This window comes from Arvicola amphibius, chromosome 18, assembly GCF_903992535.2.
Source record: "Arvicola amphibius chromosome 18, mArvAmp1.2, whole genome shotgun sequence".
NCBI lineage: Eukaryota > Metazoa > Chordata > Mammalia > Rodentia > Cricetidae > Arvicola > Arvicola amphibius.
In genome coordinates, this window is record NC_052064.1 from 31,179,791 (window position 1) to 31,200,687 (window position 20,897).

At 47.2% G+C, this 20,897-nt stretch overlaps 1 protein-coding gene across 4 annotated transcripts in view; it reads left to right on the forward strand.

Moving 5' to 3' along the window:
* Window positions 1-7,850: 7,850 nt before the first annotated feature.
* Window positions 7,851-20,897, forward strand: part of Spats2l (spermatogenesis associated serine rich 2 like) — a 167,121-nt gene continuing 154,074 nt past the window's right edge. For 2 of the 4 annotated variants that reach the window (XM_038315408.1, XM_038315412.1), the window contains exon 1: window positions 7,851-7,963. In XM_038315408.1, coding sequence (XP_038171336.1) covers window positions 7,874-7,963 — 90 coding nt within the window. In that variant the 5' untranslated portion in view covers window positions 7,851-7,873. Of the gene's footprint in view, window positions 7,964-8,165; window positions 8,221-8,480; window positions 8,542-20,897 lie in introns of those variants that run through there. The other 2 variants (XM_038315409.1, XM_038315410.1) reach the window with 2 other exon arrangements.

Consider the following 20,897-nt stretch of genomic DNA (forward strand, 5'->3'; position numbering starts at 1 on the left):
AGCACACAGGCTGGCCAATGAGCTGCTGGATCCTCTTGTCTCCGCCCTCCGTTGTGTAGTGTTGGGGTTGTGGATGCGTATCACCGTGCCCAGATTTCGTATGAGCCCTAGAGATTGAACTCGGGTCCCCAGGCTCTCACAGCCAGCCCTTCATCACTGAGCTGTCTCTGCAGCCAGCCCCTCACAGCGCTCACTGTACAGTGTTTCTCCAGCACTCACGCCCCGCCAGATGCTTCATGCTGTACCACGTGTTTCCCGCTCATTCTCCCGCAAGGATCTCAGGCAGCCAGCGACAGCAGGCCATTTTGTCAGGAAGGACACAGATCTTCAGTGAGTGGCATCGCTCCTCCATGTTCTTACGAGTAGCGGGAGAAAAGGTTGGCTCAGGTTTCATTTAAATGACAGAAAGACGTAAACTCACAGCTGGCACTAAAATCCACGCCATCCTAACATTTAGTATTCTGCTGGGAGGTCTTCCTTCATGGTCAACTGAACCCTCTCGTGCTGGGGCATAAATTCTTCCTGTTCTGTCTTAGAAGGGACGGCAAAGCTTATCAGCGCCTCCAGGTTTCAAGGAAGACGCAGAGGAAGTTGCGTCTCTGACTTATCTTTCCGAGGTTTTAAAAACCCAGTAAACTTTACCCACAAATCTTTCTATTAACCAAAGAATAATCTCTGTAGAAGCACTTACCCTTCCTCTCCCAATAACTTTTCAATTAGACTTTAAACCTAATGCTCATTATTAGTGGAAGCAGGGCACAGCATCCTTTGGCTGAACGTGCTTCCTTTAAGGAAGAAACAGTACAGGATCCTTTCCCCTTGGTTTGGATTTCCTTACCCCACGTTTTCCTATCTAAAATCTGCTTTCCACATTACAATGCATTTTAAAAAGGGGGTCTTAAAATTTTCAGTTTTGGGCGATGCTTTCTTTTATAAGCCTGAGCTTAGATTCCTTCAGGCTGCATTGAATAAGTAGGGAGACAAATGACGATGTAGCTCCGTAGATGAGGATGTAGCAATGTTAATCATTCATTCATTCAATCAATCAATCCTTCATTCAGTCATTCACTCACACAGTCTGGGTTGGGCATGGTGCCAGGCACCAAGAACAAATGCTTGAGGAAAATACACGCACCTCATAGTGTGTACAGTTACCTAGGAGAGCAGGGTACAGGAATCAACAGGACCGTAGGGGAGGGGCAGTAAAGATACGGAGGCGGTGGGATCTGAGCAGGAGCCCTGAGTAACCAGTCATGAACCTAGAGACACATAGAGATAGTGGGAAGACAATGAGAAGGGACACAAGGAGAAGCTGGTCATCTCCAATGAAGGAGAAAGACCTAGAGCAGATCCTCTACAGTCCTTGACAGGAACCATCTTCTGGCACCTGGATTTAGGACTCCCATCCTCCAGCTCAGAGAGACAGCACATTTCATTTGCTTATTCTATCATATAAGGTCCTGTGTGATGACCCACGGCAAGCTAATGCTCTACCATGGTCTTAGAAACACACATCACATCCCAGAATCCACTCTAGAAAAGGCAAGTCCCACACAAGAAGAAATTTGAGTTCAAGCACTTAGAGCACAACCAGAGACACGCCCACAACTGCCTCAGGCTCCCTTCTTGGGCCAAGACGTTGAGGAATCAGAAGAGTTCTCCTCTCGTAGACTCTTGAGTCTCCAGGGCCACTGGCACCAACCCCCAAGAACAGCATCAAGCAGGACTGTTAATAAGATAAAGACTAGGCAACACCGAAGAGACTGTTAGAGTGTCGTGGACTTAATGACACTTTGTGTTAAAGGACCACAGAGACATCTTGCTTAAGTTGTGAGCAGACATAGTAGGTGTTGTCTCCCTGTTTATCAGGTTTGTGACAAAGGCACAATCGGTGGATGGAAGCTACACACCCATCAGAGAACGAATGTGTGTGTCTTAAGTGGTTGGCAGGCTATTCACATATTATCTTGATACCTCTTGCCCTCAGTCTTCCTACGAACACAGCTAAGGTAGGGTGGACCTAGACGGGTCCTTTCGGAATGTCTAGTGACGTGCCTTTTAAAACAAAGCCCAGCCTTATCACGGGCGTGTGCTCACTACAGGAGCCGCTTCCGAGATCGTTAAACGGGTGTGTCTTGTGTTTGCTGTTGTTTATTTCCGAGCTCATGGGCTTTAGAAGTTTTTTCTTTCTGCCCTAGTCTTCATCTCTTCTGGAGCACTTCTGAGCAGAAGCCGGTTTCCAGGTAGTAGTTTGATCTGCTCTAGCTGAACGTCAGGGGAATGACTCACCAGTGTTTGCTTCTCTGCATGCCTGCCTCTCAGCCCCGACTTGGCCAAGCTTCACTATGGGCTCCTCTTTCAGAGTTGCTTGATGTCCGTCCTTTCATGTCTAAAATAATATTGTGATGTACAAATGATATTTGACGGGGAAAACCAGGAGGGCACAGAGATGAGCGTGAAAGAGTCCTCTACATTTCAGCCTCGCACGGAGGGAGTCACAATGTAGGCGCCTTCAGTTTCTACCGTCCCTTCTTCCTAGAGCTCACATTGTTCTTGAATGCCCTGAGCTCTTGTGACTTAAAAACATACTAGAGTCTTCCATGCCAGCACATACATGTCTCCCTTTCTCAAGAACGGATTGCCATTGATGTATCTGTGCCTGTCTGTATTTGTGAAGGCAGTTGAGTGCTCAGGGTGGCCGGAGGTATCAGACCTTCTGGCATTTGTAAGCTGGACTCTGGGCTCCTACGAGAGCTCCTAACCACAGAGTCCTTTCTCTAACCCCTCCCCCTCCTTTTAAAGGGCTTATTATTCCACCGTGTAGACAGACCCAGCTTCTGTAGCCGTTCTCCTCTATGTGGATGCTGATGTGTGGTCCAAATGCTCCGTCTCTTACGCTGACCCTACAATGGACATTCGTGTAAATGTGTTTTGTGCACAGCATCTCCGTAGAAGAGACAGCTTACACTGACCAAGGGCGGCAGATGCTGTGTGCAGTTTTAGTGTTTGTAAGTACTGTGAATTACTTTATGAGCATGCTCATAGTTCATATTCCAGACAGTCAAATACATGAAAGATCTGATATATGTGTGTGTATACATACATACATATATATAGTGTATGTATATATGTTTGTGTATATGTATACATATATATATACATTTTTTGCTGTAATAAGTAAAAACTACATTGTCAATGTGCTGATTTCCATTCTGACCATCGGTGAGTTTGAATATGTTTGATTGGCATTAGAATATCTTCCTCTTTTTGAGGACTGCTCTGCATATCCCATGTCCGTTTAAAACATTTTGCTGCCTCTCTTTTTTATATGAGTTTCTGTGATCTGTTTGTGAGTGTGATCTTAGCCCTCTTCTGCTGCTGTGAGTAGAAATATTAATTTTCAGCATGCTTGTTCATTTTTTAGCCATATTTCTAACTAATAGTGTAAAGATAACCAATAATGTGAGCAGTTTTTTCTTATTTTCTTTAGGACTTTTAGAGTTTAAAAGAATGTTTTCATTATTAATCTCTCTGAAATTTCTTCTGGAATATGGGGCAAGATAGTTACATTTAACGCATCAGGAGGATATTTTATTCATATATTGATGTGGGATTCCCCTCTGTATGCTTTGAATGCTATTAGTTAATAAAGAATCTGCCTTGGGTCTATTGCAGTGTGGAATGGGGTGAGGTTGCAATTCCAAGCAGATACAGGAGGAGAGAGCAGGTGGAGTCAGGGAGAAGCCATGTAGCTGTGTAAGGTGACAGATGCCAGAACTTTACCCAGTAAGCCACAGCCATGTGGCGATATACAGATTAATAAAAATGATTTAATTTAATAATTAATTAAATTGGTTAATTTAAAATATAAGTGTTACCCAGGAATGTGCCTAAATGATTGGCCAAGCAGTGTTTTAATTAATACAGTTTCTGTGTGGTTATTTCTGGTCTGGGCAACCGGGGACAATCAAGCATTCTCCACCAACAATATATCAATTTATTATGGGCTTATAGCAAGCAGACGTCTTAGTTAGCGTCACTCAGAGACCAATGTTTTAACCTTTAGATAAAGGGGCACACAACAGAGCACATCCCAGCCTGCATTTGTTTGGTTTTCTTGACATACATGTTTCTAACATACAACCATGCCATTTGTTTGCCGTGCCCGTGGCTATTTCGTAGTGCACCAGGCAGAGAAACTGGGTGCTTATGGTACTGACCCTAGAAAGGACAAGGCTGACTACGGTGTTTGCTCCTGCATGTGGTCTTGGGGCCCTCAGTTTCCACAGGGAAAAAAATCATAGAGGAGATTCTTCCTGAGTACAACCTAGAAGTTTAGAGAAGCCTTTCCACATTCAGTCTGGTGTTTAGAGTGCAGTTCATGGCCTCACCCAATAACCAAAAAAACTAAGCAATGTGAGCCAGCCATGAGGAGCAAGCCAGTAAGCAGCACCCCTCCCTCCACGGCCTCTGCGTCAACTCCTGCCTCCAGGTTCCTGCCCTGCTTGAGTTCCTGTCCTGAATTTCTTCACTGATGAAGAACCCCATTCCTCCCCAGCTTGCTTTTGGTCATGGTGTTTTGTCATAGTGATAGAAACCCTAATTAGGGCAGGGTCAAATGGCAGCCCTTAACAGGGCAGGGTTGGCAGTCAATCCTTAACACGCCGATTAAGGAGGTAAGTGGCAATGGCCTGGTGGTCCAGGCATGTAATCCCAGACCTGGGGAGAAGAGGCAGAATCATGAATTCAAGGTCATCCTTGACCACATAGAAATCTCCAGGCCACCCTAGGCTAGAGAGAGAAAGAAAGAGGGAGAGGGAGAGAGAGAGAGAGAGAGAGAGAGAGAGAGGGAGGGAGAGGGGAGGGGGGAGGGAGGGAGGGAGGAGGGAGGGAGGGAGAAATGGGGGGGGGAGAGAGAGAATATTAATCAGAGAAAGGATGTAATGTGCTAAACTGGGAAGAGGGACAGAAGTCGGAAGACACCCTCCGCAGAGTGCCAACTCGGAGTTCAAGTTTCAGTTGAGATCAAGAGGGTCAGAGGCGTTTCTCACTAAGCAGTCCCGATCGAGATGTGGCCTTGCCTATCACTGACCCATCCTTGTCTTGATTCCATTGCCTCCAGAAACGTGGAACAACAAGATGTCAGACTATCCCAAAATCTCTTCCTGCGAGACAAGTTCCCCTTCCGTTTTTTTTTGCACAGGTGCCTCCGACTTTTCTTCCTGAGACTCCACGGGAAATTCCGATTTCTTGGGGACTATTGTTTCAGTAATCTGATCCCCTATGGGAAGAACACTGTGGTTCCCTTTAGAACATCTTCACTACTACCAGGATGGTTGCATTACCTCCATATTTTCTTTTTAAACCAAAGTGCACTAGACTGTCATGCAGAAGCAGACAGCCCCAGCCCCAGTGGCTCAGAACAAGTTTTATCCCTCACTCAGGGACACAGATACGGCTGTGCTCAGTGAAACCCTTGACTCCCCTCTGAAGGGGTTGTCCCCTCTATTCACCTCACTGTTTGTCTCACTGAGGGGAAAAGACGATATGGTCACCATGGTCACCGGTGTACTCGCCTGGAGGTGATCGCCAACATTCTCATCTGCATCCCTGGCTGGAGCAAGTCCCTGGGCCGTGCTCCCGTCCCACAAAGAGGTGAAATCTCACTGTGGTTTTGAAGAGCTGGAACATCTTCCAACAGGCACAGTTTATAATCACCTCCCTGGAGGAGATAACCTGATTCTACCCAGTGATAGCACAAAGCCCAGGGTCTCTCTGAGGTGGCCGCTCACCTCAGGACATCAGGACAAATGCAGCCCTGGAGCCTAGCAGCCACCTCAGTCCCTGTCCACACCACGCACTCAGACATTCAAATGGATACGTGGATTCAAATGGATAAGTGGATTCAAATGGATACGTGGATTCAAATGGATACAGAATTGCCTGAAGCAGGCCTTCCTGAAGGTGTTGCCTTGCTCTGAACGACCCACACCCTGAAGATTCCGGAGTCCAGCCCAACCGAGACTGAAAAGCTGGGGATGTGACATTTTGCCGAAATCAATACTGTGACAGTCAGCTTTACTGACCTGGACATTGGGTAAAGACTGAGGAGACCATGTGGAAGAAAGAAGTGACCGCCAATTAAAATATCTGCACAGGGACGTTAGGAAATAGAAACCAACATACTTTGCCCGCATGAAGACATTTTCTGCTGTGGTCCTAAAGAAGATCTTTATTTTTTTTTGAAATTTAGTTAAAAGCACACATACATTAAAATAAGATTCATGGATTATAATCTTACAAAATAATCCTGAACAGAGTGTCATATTGACATAGCCTTCTGGTTATGATTTTCAAACAAAGCACTTTTTTCAATTTTCCAACATGGACTCAGAAACACGGACTTATCCCTTTCTTTCACTTCCTGTTTCTTTGGGATTTTACATCTCCACGTAGCGGTAGGTGGGGATCTATTTTATATGCTTTTGTAATCTTTTATGTTTGACTCATCAAAATTCAGCCTTGTTAGTTAGCTGACATGGAAGAAGTTTTTATCTACATGTCAGTGAGTGTCTTAAACCTTTGGTTCAGGAAACATACCATCTATTTTTCCAGGGTAAATTAACTCCAGCAACCAACAGTCTAAGTTTGATTTGAAACTATAAAACATTCAGAAGTCTGATTTCTCTTGCTGGGCCAGTCTAACTCCTGAAAGATCCTATTGTTTCTGTAAGGTTATCACATCCTTGTCCTTGCATGGGCTGGGCCTCCACCCCGCTGATGCCCAGTTTGTCTTACTGTAACCTTTGCTGTGTGTGTGTGTGTGTGTTTTTTTTTTTTTTCCAGCAGTTCCACACTTCGACTTCTCTGCGCTTGGCCCACACAGCGGTTTTTATTATAGGTATGACTTACTGGAAAGCCACCCTCAAATATGAAAAGGCCAGGTCTGGCTTCTGAGAACCCCTTTCATCCCTCTGGTCTTGAAAGCGTTTTTCTGTCAGACTTCAGTAAGCAAGTTGGATTTGGAGTTCCCGGGAAGGTTATGAAGCCATAGAAGAAAGCAATGAAGACCAAGTTCAGTGTTATTTCTCAAGCCCTTCCTTAGGGAAGGAATATTACTCCTTTTCAAATTCTAGTCTCGGGGAACCCTCGCTCAAAACTTATACTTTGCAAGATCTGAAAGGTTCGCCACACTCCAAGTTGAATTGTTCCAAGTTACCTATTCTCTTCTAAATTCAATAAGCAATAGAATGGCATTTGTCCTTGACATGCAGAGAAGAAGCTAGCTTTGCCCTACATGCAACAAGGCGGGGCCACACTAGGTACAAATTCTCTGCTGTTTACTAGCAGAAAACTTGGGCGAGTTAATTAACCTTTTTGTCTCCTTTCTTTATTTGCAAAAAGGCGGACAAACCCCACACCCGCCCGATGAGATTATCTGAAGGATGAAATCAGATACCAAAGCACTCACTCGAGTTAATTTTTAGACTCAGCAATCCAGCCTTATGAGGTAGACGAACACTCCCAGTCAGGTAACAAAATGCGTTCCTTCCCTTTAACTCTTCCTTGTAACCAGAGTGGGCATTGTCAGCTGGGATATGATGTATTGTGGGTCTCAATGTTACCTGCAAGTGTAATTCATTTCAAATAACGGCTTCCTTAAATGGAATATACGAGCTCGAGAGATGTAACTGACTAGAGAGATCTTTGTAAAAAAAAAAAAGGCTTCAAGATCCGTGAAGCCTCCGGAGAAACAGTTACAGCTGGGAGAAAACGCAGCTAGGAAGTTACCCTTCAAAAATAAACCTGAGAGCAGCCTGCATTTCCCTTGGCTGCCTCTGGAAGAGGTGTGCAAATCTGAAGTGCATCCATCATGAATAATGATCGCTTTAACTCTCCTGACTACTGCGCTCTCAGGCAGAAACACCACCGGCCGATGCCACGGGCGTCTCAGGGCAACTCGGTGGGTGATCACGCAAGCTTAGAACCCCTCGCGTGAGACCCGCAGCGAAGGCGAGGGGCCAGAACCCTTGGGTTTAGTCGGGTTTCAGAGGTCGGGCTGAGCTACATCTCTGCTAAGGGGCCCGCGGCATTTCCGAATAAGCTATCTTTGTTTACATTTTGAGCTTGGCTCAGCCCCAGAAAGCATTACTACCTTCTACTGGAAGAAGCATCTCGCCTTTGCAGAGGGTGCTGGGGCAGCAAAGTTCATTTTCCTGGGTAGGGAAAAAAAAGAAAGAAAGAAAAAAAAAACGATTCTCTTGCTCCTCGAGCGGGTAGTGACTCCTGTGTCGGATCACAGTGGGCAGTTTCAGGGGAGGTGGAGGTTTGGAGGGAAAGGGGTGGCCGTTGGTGCGGGGCAAGGAAGCTGGATAGGGGATTCTTCTAGAAAGTAGGGTGGGAAAGGAGCTAGGGAGGGCGGGTGGAGGGACGGGATCTGTGTCAGAACGTGCGTGTGAGCGGATACAAAACCCAGGGAGGCGTGATCGGCAGCGTGTGTGCAAGCCCGAGCGAGGGGCGCTGGCGGGGTGTGTGCTCCTGGTGAGTGACACGGAGGGGCGGGCGGGCGGCCGCCAGGCGGGGGCGGCTGCGCGGGCGGGAGTGTCCCTGCGTGGGGGCTGGCGGCGCGGAGTTGAGGCAGTGAAGGAATCCAGCGAGCCGGCCCCGCTGAGCGGCCCTGCCGCGGCTCTCGCTCCGCTCGCCCTCCGCGCCGCAGGGGCCACCAGCGCCGCGCCCCGGCCCGGGACAGAGCATCCGAGGTAAGCCGGGGTCCCCGGGACGCGGGACGCGGCGGGGCCTGCGCGACCGGGGTGGAGGTGGTCGATCGGCCGTGCACTCCGCAGCCCGGGCTCCCGGAGGCCGCCTCCCGGGGCACTGGGTGTGGCCCGCGATCAGCGGACCGGACGCTGAGGTCGCCGTCCTTGCCTTTCCCGGGCGGGCGGGCGGGCGGGCGGGCGGGCGAGTGGCCGGCAGCTGAATGTGGGCTCGGCTGGCCCTGCTCCGCGCGGGCGCCCCCCTGCGCTCCAGCTCCGTGCTGCCGAGCTGCCCGGCCGGAACGGGGCCCGCAGGTCCCCGGCACCCCGCACCCCACGGTGCCGGCGGGATCGGGTCCTCAGCGTCCGCGTGCGCGCGGCGAGGGCGCGCGGGGCAGGCGGGAGCGGGCGCCGGGGCCGCGGGAAGAAGCGGTGTCAACGCCGCGGCTGGGCGGATAAACCCGGGAGCCCGCAGGCAGCCGAGACCGAGGGTCGTTTCCGAGAGGCGGAAACAACTTGACTTTTGCGTGTCTGGAAGATCAGCCGAGCTTCTCGCTTAAGGCGGGGAGGTCCGCGTTTACTGCGGACCCTGGGGCGAAGGACCGAGCCTTTACCTGGACCGGGATGCGACGGAAGCCACCCATCCTTTCCTTTCCTCCCCATCCTGGCGAGTGGAGGCTTCCAGTGCGCAGCGGGGTTGGTGTTTATGAACTTGATGAGGTTTCAGCTCCCAGCAGTCCTGGTTTTAAGCAGGTGCCAAGGTTGTGGAGACCCGACACTTTCATTAAAGACCCTTTCTGTACAGCGTTTTGCTTTGAGCGCACTGCAGTCTCTCAGTAGCTTGAGGCTGGTGAGAACCCTTGAACTTCCAGCACAGAGCCTTGCTTTCCTTTCATAAACCATGATGTGTATTATTTCACTTGCTTATTCAAGACACTCAAGTATGAGCCGCCCTTGCCACCCCGCAGATTTTAAGGGGGTGGGGAGGGAGAAAAAAAAAAAAGAAACACGGAAATCTTAGACTCTGCAGAGAAAGAGTAAGGTCGTGTGGTCTTTATGTCATTCGGTTTTGTTTTAGAGGAACGTTTCATTGCCACTCAGACTCTGTTTTCCAGAGAGTACACAGATGTGCAATATGGCAGGGAAAAGAAAGGGCAGGAAGTCAGAAATAGAAAAGACTATTCAAGTAGTAAAACCAATTATTTTGAAAGAACTTCTTTTTTAAAAAAAAAAGTTGCTTTCTGGGTAAAATATTTTATGAGCCTTCTGAAATTGTGTTACTTAACCAGAAAGCAATGTGCTGTGTAGATGGGGACTATCTTATCAAAGTAACTGGAGTGCTTTAAAAAAATCTAAATCTGGTGTTTGCTGTTTCTTTTTTATTATTATTATTTTAACCAAGAAAAAAATCAACTTTAAGAATGACTTTTTATTTGGACAAGGCAAATACTACTTCAGTCTCTAATTAGAGTTTTGAAATAAACTCAAGCTGGGTTAAACCCTTTTTGTGTGGAGCAACAGAACACAAAACATGTCAGATTCCGTATGGCTTTGCACACACACACACACACACACACACACACACACACACGACTAGCTCCAAAAATAATTTGCATAAAAATACAATTACTTGAATGCAGAGATTATTTAAGAGATTAAGGGAAAAAACACTGAACATCTGAGAAAGGGGAGTGTTAATTGGCAAATTTTGTTCTTTCATCTCTGAAATAGTAAATCATTTCTCAGGAATCGGTTTAGTTAATGGGCTGGTTTAGGCAGGCAAAATGAGCAGGATTTCTTTTGTGTTCATTTTGTTGTGGGGAGCACCCCACAGAAGTCTTCAGTTGCTCACGCATATCCAGGGGCCTTGTGGAAAGAGGATTCTCCTGGGCCCAGAAGGTACCTCACCATGTCAGCAGTGAACAGAGATACAAATACTTAAGCCACATCATGGCGGTCTGTGAAGTAACACTGCCGGGTAGGTGGCCTCCACCTGGAAATGGCAGTTAAGCCTTAGAAATTCCTCAGGTTTAGTCCTTTAAAAGAAAAAGGAAATCAGGCTGAGCGGTGGTGGCTTTAATCCCAGCACTCGGGAGGCAGAGGCAGGTGGATCTCTGAGTTCTGAGGCCAGCCTGGTCTACAGAGCGAGTTCCAGGACAGCCAGAACTGTTCCACAGAGAAATCCTGTCTTGAAACCAGAAGTCAATCAGTTTCTTAGTCTGCAGAGGATGGCGCCATTGTTAACAGTGGGCGTTTGTTCGTGGTTGTTGTTTCAGAAGGGCAAAGGCAGTCCTGAGGACTTTTACACAGCTACAATCAGTATCTTAAGACGTAAGTTAGGATAAGAAGCTTTCACTCCAGCTTTGATAAAAGACAAAATGTAGAGATTGCTTATGGCGCCATTCAGGCTGCTACCGCCCCGTCTTACCATATCGCGAGAGTCCATCTTACGTCTCTGGTGACATCTGTGGTGCCGTCACCATCCTTGACGATGACAATCTAATCTGCGGTGTTTCTAAGGTGTGTGCACAGGAGAGTAGCTCCCATAAGCATGGCGCGGGGTGTAAGAACACATACCGTGCAGACTTAAGCGATTGCTTGTCGATCTCTGGAATGGTTGAACATGATTCACCTCATCCGTTAATTCTACCGCTGCTGTGTGTCCTTCAAGTGGAATCGCTCATTAAAATGGTGTTTTCTTTATACAGTTAAAGAAACGGTAAACTCTGTAGGAGAAAAGCAAACCTTGTTTCCCCGTTTCCTCTTTTGAAGTGGGCTGTTATGAAGGTGTTATTTCCTTGATACATCAAAATGGCTAATTTGCAGTTATAAAGACTGATAGATAAAGAGGCCATATGTGTCGATTTTTCTGCTGAGGTTTGTTTATCCGTTGTGTAGTCGTAATGGTTGGGACTCCCCCAGTACCGCAGCAGAGGGAACACAGTCTGGGAAGGTGTGTGTCTATAGCACCTAGCATTTCCATGATATTGGATTACTGGATATCTTCTATGTTCATTTTCATTTTCTAATAAAGACTTCTACAGTAGCCCCTAGCCTTCTAGCATAACAGATCTTTAGCTGTAGTCGGGATGGATCCTTTCTGGTTTATCTGCTTGCTTAAAAGACGTTTTATGGTGGTTGTCCTATCCTCAGGAATAGAGTACCAGATGACCTTTCCTTACAGCTGCTACTGAACTTGTACCTTAGGTGATAAAAGTTCCTTCCGTGTTTTTTTTTTTTTTTCCTTTTAATACTTTGTGGTTTTTCCAGATCGCCTGAGCTAGGAATCCTTCCGCCTGTTTTTCTAACTAGGGAACTGCATCAGATAGTGTTAACTTTTTCTGGTGACGATTTCTCCCAGAGACTGCCCTAGATGGCCTTAGCTTTCTTCTGTCTCCCTTGGAGCCCTCCATGCCTTCACCTCTTTGCCGTACCCCATCCTGTCTGCCACACCAGCTTCTTGCAAACATGCATCTCCTGAGAGCGCCTCTCCAAGTATTTCCCACAGAAAGCCTGGCACCTGTGAGCTCAGGCTTCCTCGATCAGGAGCCACTGCCAATCTCAATGCAACGTGGTCCCCAGATGAGGAAGGTCTGACTTAAGATTTTGCAGCCTTATGCGGTGAAAATGTGACGTACATTCAGCAGAAACCATACTTTGAATTTTCATCCTTGCCTCAGGGTAGGGATGGACAATGTGATATTCTCTTACCATGCTGAGTCATGGCCATGAGCTACCGTTCGCTATGACGTCAGGAGGAGAAAACAAGGAATGCTCTAACAGGTGTCTAACCTGTGACCAGTAGAACACGTGTGGCACTGTGGAGCCACTATTGGAGGCCAACACAGAATTGTAACTTCCTTAAAACATTATGAGATTTCTTGGTTTGCAATTTTTTTTCTTGTAACTTGCTTGCACGGTTCTGTAGCATGAACACTGTAGGTGGCCGCATTCTCTTGCAAAGTCAAAAGATCGCCGCCTCTTCCTATGTTGCTAGTGGTTTTAGATGTGGGTACCCAATACACTGTGTAAATTAAACACTTGATTATAAAATAGTGCCCCTGTCAGATGCTCTTTGTCCACCAATGAGCTAATAGTAGTGTCCTGTGTGTGTTTAAGGTGAACTAGGGTGGGCTCTGATGCTCAGCAGGTTAGGGGATATAGTTTTAGCTCTCTGTGGATTTACTGGGAACCAAAGTAAGCCAAGGAAGACCTAGAGTTCAGATACTTTCCAGTCTTCCTGCTCTTGGTTGGCATCAGGTCCAACCTCCCATTGTGTTTTTCATGTGTTTTTATACTCTTGCCCAAATTTAACCCATCAGTTTGATTTCCTGCTTCTTCCAAACATGACCTCTTTCTTTCGCTTGGCTCCTTCTGCCATGCATTTTCATTTCCATCCCCTTTCTCCGTGCCCTGCTCTTTCGAACGTGTTGCCCTGCTCTTCTCCGACCCAACCCATCTTCAAAGCCAAACCCTGGTCATGCTGCCTTTGTTGATTGCTTCTTTTGCCCCTCTGTCTGCATCCTCCTTTAGTTTAGATCCTTGCTTAGATTTCTCCTACGCTGTTGCTTCTTGCTTTCCCAGGTGCTTTGTGAGCTTCTTGAAGGCATCAGTACACTTCAGTGTGCAACAGCTGCAAACTGGTAGTCCTATCTATTGTTTGATAAATGCACCTGCAGAAATACTAAGCTAGAAGGGTCTGTTCTTCAATGATGGGCTTTGAGATCATCTCGGCCTTGCTCGCTGGTTTATGTTGAGGGTCTGACTCACAGCCTGGCTTTTAGTCATAACCTCAATAAACGTTCGTTAACACAGAAATTAGTGTTGATGTTGGATGAACGGGACAGACGTTGGACGGAGGCATCTGTCAAAGAGCCTTTCTCAGCGTTCTTGGGTGGCTCTAATCCGTCTCTCCCTTCATCAGCTGTGGGGATTCTGAGGCGGGGGCATTCTCCTGAGTTGAGATAACGACCAAGTCTGGCAGTGGTGACTTGGAATTGAAGAGGCTGCAGTTATTTTAAGATGGGATGATGAGTCTCAGAGTAAGCAAGAATGAAAAGCATCAGGCTCGATGCCAGTATGTTATATGTAAAATAATCAGGCTGAAGTTATCAGTTAGGTAAAGAGTCTGTTAACTGGCATTAAGACTCCAGACTATATGGGAAGGGATGTCCAGCCTTTTCATTTAAAAGCAACTCTGTAAACTGGAAAAAAAAAATCATCTGGGGATTCATCAGAGAGTGAAAGCCGAGGCAGGGAAGAGCTTTTCCCATCTGCTAAAGCAGTGGTTCTCAGCCTCCTGATGCTGTAACCCTTTAAATCCAGTCCCCATGTTGTCGTGACCTCAACAATAAGTTTATTTTTGGTGCAGTTCCATAACTGTGATTTGGGTTTTGTTATGAGTCATAATGTAAATATCTGTGTTTTCCTATGGTTTTAGGCAGCCCTTGTGTAAAGGCCAATTGTGGAGAGGGTTGTGACCCACAGGTCAAAAATGTGTATTGTGTGGGAGGCCAGCTCCTTACACTTGTTTTTAAGACTTATTTCATAGAAGGCATCTTTTCTCTGAAGAGATTGTTCTAGCAGGAGATGGAGTCTAAGGGAGCTCAGAAGGGGAACATTTACGTCTGCTTGGTCGGGGACTTTGTGGAACTACAGTTGTTTGGGCTGATTATTAAAGCAATTTGTTACGATTTCAGTCGCCAGTGTCGGGAGCGTAATGGGGAGGGAAAGTGTTCGCGTGGAATGGAAGCTTGGTTTCCAGGAATTTTTTTTAACATTTATTTATTTATTAAGTATACAGTATTCTGTCTGCTTGCATGCCTGCAGGCACCAGACCTCATTACAAATGGTTGTGAGCCACCGTGTGTTTGCTGGGAATTGAACTCAGGACCTTTGGAAGAGCAGGCAGTGCTCTTAACCTTTGAGCCTTCTCTCCAGCCCCCACCCCTTTTTCTTAAAAGTCTTCTCACACCACTGTGCCGTCAGTTAGGCCAGACACTGGCTAGTCCGGAAGACTGCTGGCTACAGTGAACGCCCTGCGACTGTGGTTCTCAGATGATCAGCAGGTTCTGAAGCCGTGGCTGTGTGGGACACTACTTGCCCACAGTGTCTACGGGTGTGTGAAGGATTCGCAGTGTCTTAAACCCACAGCATCAGTGTGCCACAGAAGAAAACAAAATCCATTGAATTCTTCCTGTCTTCCATCTGTTTTATGTATGATATGCAGAGAAAAGATATATATGTCTTTCTATGTAAATCTGCTATGACCCCTCTCCTCTCCTCAAGCCTCATTACCATGGGGTGTGATGACCCCTCTCCTCTCCTCAAGGCTCAGCATGCCTGGGGTGCGGCCTCTGCTTATGTTTTGCATTTGGTCTGAGGTGGCTCCTGTGTTTTGCTTCTGCCTGCCCTCTGTGTGCCTTGAACCTGTGTGTCCAGCCGGAGGTACCTTTTCTAGTGTTACCTCGGGTGCTGTCAACTAAATGAGCCTGCATCGGGATCCAGCTCTAAACCCGCGTAGGCCTCTGTGCTCTCTGCCTTAATTAGCAAAACCACTTCAGCAAGTGGAGGAACCCTCTCTTCCCCAACTCCTATGTTTTCATGACCACTAAAACCTGGTGGAAGCCAGGTGGTCATCTTTTCAAGCTTGCCCGCCAGAGTCTGCCCTCCCTTGTCTCCACAGTGACCTTCGTGGCTGCATTGGGTCAGGCCCTCAGTCTTTCTCTTAAGGTTTATTCGAGTCTCTCTACCTTCTGTCTGGCTCAATTCCAATCTCTTCCTCACGACATGGCTTCTGTAAGAGGCCCATTGAAATGCAACTCTTCACTTAAAATGAAGTGAAGCACAGCGACTGTAGCCCAGGATCAAGTCTAAACTTCCTTAGCAGAGCACCAAAGGGCCTTGGTGGGTCAGGCCTTCCTTTCAGGTGTGCATCCATTGGCCTGTAATGATCCCGGGCCCTGCTGTCTGCTTCTGTCCACAGCATCCTCCCTGAAGGAAATGTGATGTTATTAGAAAGGTCCGATGGGAGGGATGGGGACAGGAGAGATATTACAGCACCATGGGTCCGGTACCGTCACACCACGACTGCTTGTGGCCAGTGAGCACCTGAAATCTGGTTAGTTCCAAGTCTGATGGGCTGGGAATGTAGCAGAAGATTTTATGGGACAGTAGGATGGTTTTAAGATATCTCATTAACATAAGTGTGTGTGCATGCTCGTACAGGTGTGAAAGTGGAGTCTAGAAATTGACCTTAGATAACTTCCTCAAATATTCTCCCTGGTTTTTGAGGCGGATCTCTCGCTGAACCTGCAGCATGCTGGCCGAGCTGCCCTGGGTGGGTGACCCTTCAGTCTCTGTGTCCCCAGCTCTGGGGTTACTTTTCCGTGCCTTACTTTTCCACATGGATGTGAGGGTTGGTTTCAGTGTCTCATGCTTGTGCAGCAAGCACTTTACTGAATGAGCCATCTCCTGAACCCCTCATTAGCATAATTTTGGTTTGCATATCATCAGCTAAATAAAATAGATTATTAAAACTAGCTCCACATTGTTTTAGCCTAGCTGCTAGAAAATTTGAAATTGCCTGTGTGGGCTGCATTGTAATTTTATCATAAGACAGCCTCACTACGGAACAGCTCTGCCTCCTAGGAAGGGTGCCTGGTACAAGTTAAACACCATGAGCCTTTGGGATGATTTAGTCAGCCTCATAGTACAGAAAAGCAACAGTTGTTCGGTTTCTCAATCCAGAGGTATAAAGTGCTTTCCATGAGATTCAGAATCCGAGATGGATTCTGCACACGGGGCCAGAGTCTCACACACAGCGTGCACAGCATGGAGGTACAGCGTATCTCGCCCCTAGGCCTTCTCACTTACTGCGAGAGGAGCAGCAGCCCTGTGGTGTCTGGTGGTGTGTGGGGCAGGGGGGACAGCTAGAGATGATGCTAAAGGAACTTGAAAGCACACTCCGAGAAGCCCCCGGCTTGAAGTACCAAGAAAGATGCCGAGGGCCAGGTCTGTGCCACCTGTTATCTACAGTTAGTGCTTCTTGATGGGTTAAGTCATAGTTTTCCCGCTCTTTAGCTCTTAGATCCCAAGCTAGTTCCCGAATCAAGGGGTTCCAAGTCAATAGTGTGCATCCAGCCAAACTGTGCGCAACAATACTAAGTGCTTTGGAGACTCCTGCCAGGCACTCTGGGAAGCCTTCTGTGCATCAATTAGCCCCAAAGACTTTGGGAGAAGGTTATGCGGGTTATCAGGAAGGCCCAGCAAACACTGTGCTGTGTTCCAAGAGATGCACCAAGCTTCTTGTCTTCAGAGTGCAAAAGTGATTCGAATCCCTGCCAGGTTGGTGCAAGAGGAAGGAACGTCCTCCAGGAGGACGCGATGGGAGAAACCAAGGTGTTGAAGAGAAAATTTCCCAAGGACTGATTCCTGGGAGAGTCTGAGATAGGCAGTGTGACTAGGGGCCTCCTAGAGAGGGGATTTGCGTGCTGTATTCTGCTGAGCCCTACAGGTCTGAAAAGAACCCCTTCCTGTCTTGTTTTCTCTGTGAGCATCTGTTTTGATCTCCTTTACATGGTGAAAGTCTGTATAAGATCTCGTTAAGAAGACATGTTCCTGTGCTAAGAATAAAACTTTGAACGACACATATCTCCGGAAAAGGAGCAGAGAGGAGTTGCGGGCACCCCAGTGAGGTTATTTCTTGCATGGTTGCAGGCCCTGGGACCAGCGTGGGACTTCCATAGAGGGAATGCACGCTAGCATCCGTACATCCAGTGGATGGTGCGTTTGGTCAGGAAGTCCTGACTCAGCCTTGTTCTTGAGTGGTCAAGTTTACGCTCTGTGCGCCAAGTTCTGCTTTGCCTCCTACGTGTGCAAGTCCTGCTTTGAGTTTTTATGAGAGAATCCCGGGTCGTCTGGACAGAAGGTCCTGTTGTCTGTTGTCTGTCCTCACACCCTGGGACAGCAGATTCTAGAGCTGAGACTCTGCTACTTCCCCAGGTCCTTCTGGTACCGACATCCACATGCCATGGCCAAAACATTTAATGCGTGATTTGTAGAATCAAATATCTTCCTTGCTTGCTGGCTGCATTAGTTTTTTTTTTTTTTTTTTTTTTTTTTTTTTTTTTTTTTTTTTTCTGGAGGCACACTGAAGGTTTATTCAGCTCACAGCTTTGGAAGCTGAAAGTTCAAACAACACAACCCCTGCTTTGGCGGGGATCCAGGAGAAGGTGGCTTAAGTACCTGTGCGTATAAGGAAGGGAATATATCTTGAAACGGGAAGCCAGAGGAGACAAAAGCCCTGTCTACATTCCTAGTGACCTCAGGACCTCCCAAAAGGCCTCAGTTCCCAACATCGCCACACTCTGGACCAAACTCCCAACACACGAACCTTTGGGAGACAAAAATATGTGGACACGGTATCCCACTGACTCTCTCCTCGCTCCAGATGCCCGACAAGAGATGACCTTGCAGGTGGCCCCTCCACAGATGTCTAGGTAGTTTTTACCATATGTGCATCTGGTGTAGGAGGGTCCTTCTTTCTATGTGTTGCTTTCATTGGTTGACTAGAGAAAACTGCCTTGGCCTTTGATAGGGCAGCCCTTCGATGGGCGGAGAATACAGAACTGAATGCTGGGAGAAAGAAAGCAGAGTTAGGCAGACGCCATGGCTCTCCTCTCCAAGACGGACGCTGATTAGACTCATGCCGGTAAGCCACAGTCAAGTGGCGATACAGATTATTAGAAATGGGTTGAATCAATATGTGAGAGTTAGCCAATAAGAGGCTGGAACTAATGAGCCAGGCAGTGTTTAAATAAATACTGTTTCCGTGTAATTATTTCGGGTAAAGCTAGCCAGGGGCGGGGCGGTGGGAACACAGCCCGTTGCACTTTTATTTATTTATTTATTTTTGGGTTTTCGAGACAGGGTTTCCCTGTAGTTTCTAGGGTCTGTCCTGGAGCTAGCTCTTGTAGACCAGGCTGGCCTCGAACTCACAGAGATCCGCCTGCCTCTGCCTCCCGAGTGCTGGGATTAAAGGCGCGCGCCACCACCGCCCGGCAGCCCATTGCACTTTTTACAACATGCGTCTAGGTAGTTTTTTACCGTATGTACGTCCAACCGAAAAGCAAAGGGGGAGGTTGAGGATAGCGTTTGTTTTTCACAGATCACACATTTCTCTGTTTGTCTCCAGACGGACGTCTGGGTGGAGAAGAGAGGTGGCTGCCTTTATTGTGTGACTTCAGAATCCACACTCCTAAAAGGGCATTTCAGATTTCAGTAGTCTCCTTTTGTTAACACATGGAGAATCTACACTACAAAACTCTAGCCTCCTTCCTAAAGCCCAGTGTGTTTTAAAGGCAAAAGAAGCCCCAGGTGGGCATTTGGAAGTCCCGGTTTGTTGCCCGATATGGAGTGGCTGTATGAGTTGGACCAAGGTGTTTAATCTTCCTGAACTTAGGTTCTGTCGTGTGAGAAGCAAAATTAGCCATGTTATGTCATGATGTGATTATGACTAAATAAGACCATATAAAGTTCCCCAAACCCATGCCGTGGTAGTGGTAACTTAAGCTTACTAGACACGCACTCCTTGGCCTGAACAATTTCTCAGCCTTTCTCTGAGGCTGATGGTAAAAGAGAATAAAAATCTAGACCAAGGATCTCAATCTCTGCCCGTTCAGCGGCGAAGAAAGGACCGGAAGGAAGCTGCCTTCGTGTTTTCGTGACGTCCGATCCCGTATAATAGTTTGCGTTTGTGGAAATTCTCCTCTGGAATTGTGGGTGCAGCAGGAAGCCATGGGGAGGGGAGGTCTGTTTACATCCTCTGCCAGGATAGCCTGACAGTAAGTAATCCAAGCAGGCTTCAGAGTCCAGGAATCGTCAGGTGCACTGCCATCAAAATAAACTCGTGCTTTGGTTTTTCTTTTTTTTCTTTGCTGATAAATTACAAACAAAGGAAGTCACAGAAATACCCTGAAAAGGAAACTTCGAGTCCAAATTAGATACCGGAGAGGGTTCTTTAGATTCATTTGGTGGGAGCCACTCTTTGCTTAACTGTGGGTGTTGGGGAAGTTCTTTTGTTGCAGGCTTTGTTGCTCACAGGGAGAGAAACACTTTAGAACACCAAAGGAAACGGGATTTTGATTAGAGACACTGTTGCTCCCTTAAGGGCTGACTTAGGCACATTCTGCTGGTTGCTAGCCCCTGACCAAGGGAGCCCTCTCTCTCACTGACGTTCTGGAAAGAAGAGGAAGGCTGAGCAGATGCCGCGTGTTACAGGCAGCTGTGAGTATGGCCAGCCTTGTACTCATCAAAGGGAAACTGGGGGAGGGGGGTATTACACCGACCACTGTCCTATTCCAAGTGTTTGTCCTTCTATATCTCTGATGAGATCCGTGTGGGGACTTGTTGCAGGGGGCAGCTTGATGGTTCCTGGCCACCTGGCCAGCTTAGCCCTGAAATAATCACACAGAAACTGTATTAATTAAATCACTGTTTGGCCCATTAGCTCTAGCTTCTTATTAGCTAATCTCTTACATATTAATTTAACCCATTTCTATTAATCTGTGTATCGCCACGGGGCTGTGGCTTACCAGCTAAAGTTCCCAGTGTCTATCTCCGGCAGCTCCTTGGCTTCTCCTGACTCCATCTTCTTTCTCCCAGCATTCAGCTTAGCTTTCCCCACCTAGTTCTGTTCTTCCTTGCCATAGACTCAAAGCAGTTCTTTATTCATTAACCAATAAAAGCAACATACAGTCAGAAGGACCTCCCACACCAGGGACTGGATTCCGTAACATGTAACATGTAACATGTCCTCTGCAGTTGTATTTTTTTCTTACTCTCTACCATTTGGGGGGGGGGCTGCCACCCAGTTCCCAAATAAATACATGGGGGGTTATTCTTTCTTATGCATACCCGTTCTTAGCTTGGTTTTTCTAGTCAGGTTTTCTTAACTTAAATTACCCTACCTTTTGCCTCTGAGCTTTTCCATTTTTCTATTTCTGTATATCTTTTCTTTTTTTCTCATTTCATATCTGGCTGGGTTGCTGCCCCCCCCCCCAGCAACCTCCTCTCCTCCTTTCCCCGCTCCTCTTTCTTCTATTTTTTTCCTTCTATTTATTCTCCCTGCTTACCAGCCCTGCC